The sequence below is a fragment of the Triticum dicoccoides genome, chromosome 1B (assembly GCF_002162155.2).
Source record: "Triticum dicoccoides isolate Atlit2015 ecotype Zavitan chromosome 1B, WEW_v2.0, whole genome shotgun sequence".
Classification (NCBI taxonomy): domain Eukaryota; kingdom Viridiplantae; phylum Streptophyta; class Magnoliopsida; order Poales; family Poaceae; genus Triticum; species Triticum dicoccoides.
In genome coordinates this window covers 287,526,437-287,532,717 of record NC_041381.1, presented here as the reverse complement: position 1 = coordinate 287,532,717, position 6,281 = coordinate 287,526,437, and the positions used below count along the sequence as shown (strand labels likewise).

Genomic DNA, 6,281 nt, shown 5'->3' with positions numbered 1-6,281 from the left:
TATTCCCTTTAAGGAAGAAACAAGCAAATGTTAAAACAATATTACACAATTAAAACCTCACCGTATGCTATATTAATTGCTGTTTCCATTTTATCTCCAGTTAGCACCCAAATTTTTATGCCAGCTGCAGAAAGAGTTTCGATGCAGGCTGGCACCCCTTCTTGCAGTTTGTCTTCAATAGCAGTGCAACCTATCAATACAAGGTCCTTCTCAATCAATTCAGCCACCTGGAAGAAAAATGAGAAGAAAATTATATCACATTATGGCCCAGCAATAGCAGAAAAGATTAACTTCAAATGCTTTTTACAACTCACTGTCCTTAATAATATGACAGAATACACAGATAGTGGTATTCTTGTGACGATTTTCAATAAACTTAGAGAATAATTTAAACGCTTAATGTTTTAGGGAGAAGGACCAGTTTATTTTGCTCATGATCCTCTTTCCTACCTTGGTACATATACATCGAATTAACTGGATACAGATGTTTTTTCTAAATTATGTATAAATATGTATAAAGTACTAATATTCAATGGCAGGGTAAGATTACAAATTAGCAACAAAAATTATTAAACAACTACTCCCTCCGTCCCATAATATAGTTTTTAACACTACACAGGCAACAAGACTCGGCTAGTTTTTATCTTTTGGAGAGAAAAGAAACACCCATTAAAAAATCACTCCTTCTGTCCCTTAAGTAAAGGTTGTCATGACATACTCAGATTCATGCAGTCCACCGTTTAAAACATTGACCATCAATATATAGATTAGTATATTGAAATAGTACTAGCAAAGTGCCTGTGCATTACAACGGACCCAAAAGAGAGAACTACATGTTTGCAGGCTTGAAAAGAAATCACCCAAAGTCTGTTCCTCTTATCTGTTTGGATGACATGGGGAACAGATGGGGCTGGCCTAGAGAGACTAAGGGGTTTTCTGCAAATGTGGAGTACCTTGCATGCTTTAGATGTAGATCGAATGGTCAGAAATGACGATGGATGGCATGCACACCATCATTCCCCAACCGGGTCTTTTATAGGAGTAGAGAGACGTGCAACAATGATACTGATTTGGTTTTAAAACAATCTGTTTAAAAACATCTTCTGCTACTACACTATTATAGAAATCACAGAAGGAGTTTTGCATTCGAGAATGAAAATTCAAAAATGACCTATTTGTCAAGTACATTCAATAATTAAACTGATCGCAAAAGAAATTCAACTTTTGATTATACGAAATGCCCAGATCGAATAAATCCAAAATGAGGCTTCCAATATATGACAAAATGCAGAGCTACAAAGAATGTTCCTATATAACAATTATTTCTAAACCACATTACATTTTTTATACATAAACTGCGAAGTGATCACCAGGAAATTAATCACATGCCCAGCAGTGCATACAAGACTCAAGTCCATAGTGGATGACAGTAAACCAAGAAGTCAGGCAAGCTATAGAAGGGATTGGAGAGGCAGTAACAGAACTTCAAATCACAAGGACCGCAATTCAGCACATATACTCGATAAAAGAAGATATAGTATCAATACTAATAAAACATTCAGAAGATAGTGATGCATGCCTCGTCAAGCTTCTTATCGCGGTCACGTAAAGAAGATTTAGCTTGCACGAACTTCTCATTCCAGCTTTTGTATTGGTCCATGCTGAGATCTCGATAAGCAAGGCAAAGTGTACGCAAGCCAGCAGATCCAAATTGCTCTAGATGTTCTCTGCTTGTCTTTTTAATGTCATAATTTCCATCAGCTAAACGTTCATAGATGACATTATCAGCACCCTATGACACAAAAGTTGTGGTATAAGGTTAGTGCAACGATCTGAAAAATGTAAGCTATATCAAGTGTTTGTTTCTTATATTACCTTGCAGTAGAGAACAAGTTTTCCATTTGGAAAGCGGCAAACCACAGATTGGCGCTTCCTTGTACTGTAAGTGCAGCAAAGTGTCAGATCAAAAGAAAAGGGCAGCAAAGTGTGAAGTGCAGAATAATGATTTAATCTATCAAATTTCAGTCCAAATAAAGCAGACCTGTTAAATTCCAAAACATTCAGAATTTCATAGGCAACATCTTGCATACTACCCATCCTATCAACATGTGATTCACGAACCATTACTGTGGTCGGCGTACGTCTGCAAAAGAGGCATAAAATGTCACCCTCCAGGCATTGCCATTCACAAACAAAAGTATTTTAGCTCAACGTTTTGGTGCGAAATGGTAGATACACGTTTTAGTGCATTTGTTCACTCATTTCAGTCCATATTAAAATATCCGAAACATCTTATATTTGTGAACGGAGGGACTAACAGAGTAGACAGTCTTTCTATATATCCTGTTTGGAACAAAACCACAAGAGCAATCTAAAACTACATCTAAGGTAAGACTTGCCTATAAAAAAAGAAACCAAAATTCTTCGCTGCAGCCACAAGTGCGGCCTCATCAGGAGAGGCAGCTTGATAAGTGATCTTTTCCGGTGTCTCCTCGCCCTCAGGAAGAACTGTATGACAGATTGCCAGGCATCTGAAGAATTCCTAAAGAGACACAAGAGAAAATAAGGAATGGCTGTTTAGCAATTCACACAATAAAAAGGGAAGTCACTAAAAAGGGAACATATGTTTTAAATAATTTTTATAATACAGAAATAGCTCACGGTATGTCAATAAGATTAAAGATGATTATGACCAAAATGAAACCAAAGTTACTGATGGAAGAAAAGAGTAAAAACTATTTCGCAGGTAGTCCAATGTATCTACCATGCAGGCCTCAGGATTAGGTTCATTTCTCCATGCACCACGCATTATTCTAGTGTCGTCGAAGTTGAATCCTTTCTCATGAACTGCAGTGGCTGATCTTTTATCCTAATAAAAGTAGGCCAAACATAAGGGCAGCTGTGCATCAATTTTTTCATCACAAATACCACACTTTAACAGCTTAAGTAGCAAGGAAGATACTCGAGACCTCATCATCATCAATTCTGACTCCAGCTCGCTCAGCTCCTCCCTTCTCAATCTCTGTAATGCCAGTTCCATATATTTCCCCACCAATTGAACACTTAAAGAATTCCATCAAGTTTCTTGTAAGTGTTCCAGTTTTGTCAGAAAATATATATTCAACCTGAACCATTAATGGTGAAAGAGACAAGGTGGGAAGAAATGTCAGAAATGTAAAATTTATTTGCAAGTGCTAAATCTACTGAAATACCACTGAGCATTTAGTTCAATCATGTTGTATTGTCAGGGTATAATAGCAAATCTGGAAAGAATAAATTCATCTTGGACAAACTGAAACCATTGAAACATTTTTGGTAAGGGGATATTACCTGCCCAAGCTCCTCATTCAGATTAGAAGTACGGGCCAAAGCTGGGGTGTTGCTCTCAGCATGATACATATTCAGATCATTGTTAATAAACTGTGCGCACTGAATGAATTTGATCATCTGCATATCAAAGGTAATATAAGGTCTGAACATCCAATAAAAGGATGCACTACATGAGAACGAGGACAATATACCTCAATGGACACGTAAAGAGATATGGGGATGATCGTTGAGTATAGAGTTATTAGAGTAAACATGGTTAAAATGGTCACCTGCAGCAGAAGTGCAATTGTATGACATAATCATGCTTGGGGCAAATTAATTGAAAACATAACAAAATAGTACATACCACAAGTCTGTTCTTGGGATTAAACTGGTCCTCAACACGCCCACGCAATCCAAGATAGAAGTATTTCTCATTAATGAACACACCACTGTTGATAAAAGCCAAATATAAGGTCTATCAGTAGAGCTATATAATTTTTTTGTAGACAAAATGCAAACAGCACATGCACATCATTGCACTAAGATAAACCAGTCATAGTTACAAGGTAACCAAAAGCAATGATTGGTAATCCATAAAAAACTGTACATCTGCATTATTCTTGTGACATCCCGGCTTAATAGGAATGATAGACTACTCATATCAACAAGGTGCACCTTCTTTCCCGGTAGCCCATCCGAAAGGAACCTCAAAGTTAAGCATGCTTAGAGCATCTCCAACAGCCGCCCAACGCGCGGCGCGCTAAAAACTGGTTTGCTGCGCGCCCATCACCAGGTTTGGCGCGACAGGCAGCGCTGGCTCCAGCAGCCGCCGTAAAATACAGCGCGCGCGCAGCTCCAGCAGCGCGCTAAAATGCAGCGCACGCGAGTAGCCAGCTCATGTCCACATTTGTTGCATTTTGGACACAAAATAAATTTCACATGGATATAAAAAACGATACAAAGATATTTTACATAGTTCATAGCATAGATAGATAAACAAGTTCATAGCATAGATAGATAAAACAGAACTACGGCGCAACTACATAAAATTAAACTACGGTGCAACTAGATAAACTACGGTGCAGCTAGAACTACTCCGAGTCCTCATCATCATCCTCATCCTCGGTGGTGTTGTCCGAGGTATCGATCCATATGTCGTCCCAACGTTCATCGTCTGACGTGAAGATCGACCTCCCACCTGCTTCAACGATATCGCACTGTGATATCGCCAATGCCTTCCGCCGACGCAGGTCCGCCCGCTACGCGTGGCGCCTTGCCGTCCTCTCCGCCCAGTAGGCACGCTCGTTGGCGACGTCCTCCGGGTGGCGCTGGCGCCACTCCGCCATGACTCGCTCGTCCTCCTCGGCGACGAGGCGGCGGCGCTGCCGCCGAAGGTGGTCCGCACGGTCCTAGTCCGTGATAAGACGAGGCGGAGGGGCGACGGCCTGCGCCTGTTCGCTCGTGTAGACGTCACGGAAGTTCATCTGCGACGGAGGCCTCTCTAGGCGCCACGCCGCCGCGTCGTACGCGCGGGCGGCCTCGTGCGCGCTCCGGAACGTGCCGAGGCCGAGCCGGACGTCGCCGGACCGGATCTCGGCGTAGTACCAGCCGTTGGGGCGCTCGCGGACGCCGCGGTAGCCCGAAGATCCCCGGCGGCGCGGCGGCATGGTGGCACAGTGGTGGCGGGGCGCTGGAAGCGGCGAGAAAGCAGTGGAAGCGGCGAGGAGACGAGGAAAATGGGCACATGGCAGTGTGGTGGAGCGCGTGGTGAGCACCGTATTTTATAGGTGCGCGCGAAGCGGCGCGCCAAATCTACCGCGCGAACTGCCGCTATCTCCCGCGCGCGCAATCGCTTCCCGCGCGGGCTAGTTTCCCGCCTCCGCTGGAGCGCGTGACAACTTGCCGCGCGTGCTAAAATGCCAGTTTACCGCGCGCGCACGTCTTTTGGCACGTCCGTTGGAGATGCTCTTAGCTTGGAGCAATTTGAGCACAAGTGAACGACTAGGAAGTTGATCCTGGGTGCACACGAGTGAGGACAAGGTGCACAGGAAAAACTAGTGTTGGTCTGTGGAGCCAGTCTAGATCCTAGATAGTAGCAGGAACCAGTGGATTCGGTCAGGTCGTTACAATTCTTTTACAATTTTACCATGTGATGATTATAACTTTGATTGTTAACCTGCCAACCTTCAAAGAAATCTATATGCTGAAAAGAGCTTTTCCCATTCTGTCCATTAAGAAAAAGAGTTCATTCTGTTTGTCCACCCCAAAATCAGGACGCAAGTGGGACGTGTTGTGGACTGCTCACGGTCGCTGGCTCTTACCCGCAAAAGTTATATGGCCAACAAGGCAGATTACCAAGTTTTTGCGCGGGCCCCTGGGAGCCGAAAGCCCACATATGCTCTGAATTTCAATCAACTTAGTTTGCGACTGAGGTGATGCCCTGCCTCACCACAACACGTGAAGACTTGACTTGCCGATTGCTTTCCGACGAGAGCAACTTGATATACGAAGCTAGCTAAATATGGGGCGTCGACTGATCGATTAGTTTCTCTGGCCAACACTTCTTGCCGTGAGCGACCTGTACAAAGTTGGTCGATTCTCCTGAACAATCCAGTTCTGGTATTGCTCCGGACTACATGCAGTAACTAGTGAGAAATAGATCATAGATGGTTAGATTGACTGTGAGCTAGCTTGTGCAGCGGCAAGCTGCAAACCAGAAGTCTGAGGCCAACACGGCATGCATAGAGGATATGATCGTGTCTCTTTTGTTATTATGTGGGCTTGCTGCAGATCATGCAGGTTGACCACGAAAGGCCACTACAGTTTGCGAGATGACAGCAACTGCCGCAAAAGTTGTGGGGCGGGTAAGAGGGCTTGCAGACAATCCCTTTCAAGAAAATGAAGTCATGTGTTTACCTGTAACCCTCTATGCCACAAAAAACCACAAAAAGGAACTAAAACAATAAAGA

At 43.2% G+C, this 6,281-nt stretch overlaps 1 protein-coding gene across 4 annotated transcripts in view; it reads right to left on the bottom strand.

Annotated features, from left to right (window-relative positions):
• The window catches only part of LOC119331482 (phospholipid-transporting ATPase 3-like), an 18,682-nt gene that overhangs the window by 3,509 nt on the left and 8,892 nt on the right, over positions 1–6,281 (bottom strand). For all 4 annotated transcript variants that reach the window (XM_037604642.1, XM_037604648.1, XM_037604664.1 and 1 more), the window contains 10 exons: positions 3,677–3,761; positions 3,522–3,599; positions 3,331–3,447; positions 2,970–3,125; positions 2,765–2,869; positions 2,400–2,542; positions 2,042–2,143; positions 1,876–1,939; positions 1,580–1,792; positions 62–227 (listed from right to left, as the gene is read on the bottom strand). In XM_037604642.1, coding sequence (XP_037460539.1) covers positions 62–227; positions 1,580–1,792; positions 1,876–1,939; positions 2,042–2,143; positions 2,400–2,542; positions 2,765–2,869; positions 2,970–3,125; positions 3,331–3,447; positions 3,522–3,599; positions 3,677–3,761 — 1,229 coding nt within the window. The remainder of the gene's footprint in view (positions 1–61; positions 228–1,579; positions 1,793–1,875; positions 1,940–2,041; positions 2,144–2,399; positions 2,543–2,764; positions 2,870–2,969; positions 3,126–3,330; positions 3,448–3,521; positions 3,600–3,676; positions 3,762–6,281) is intronic.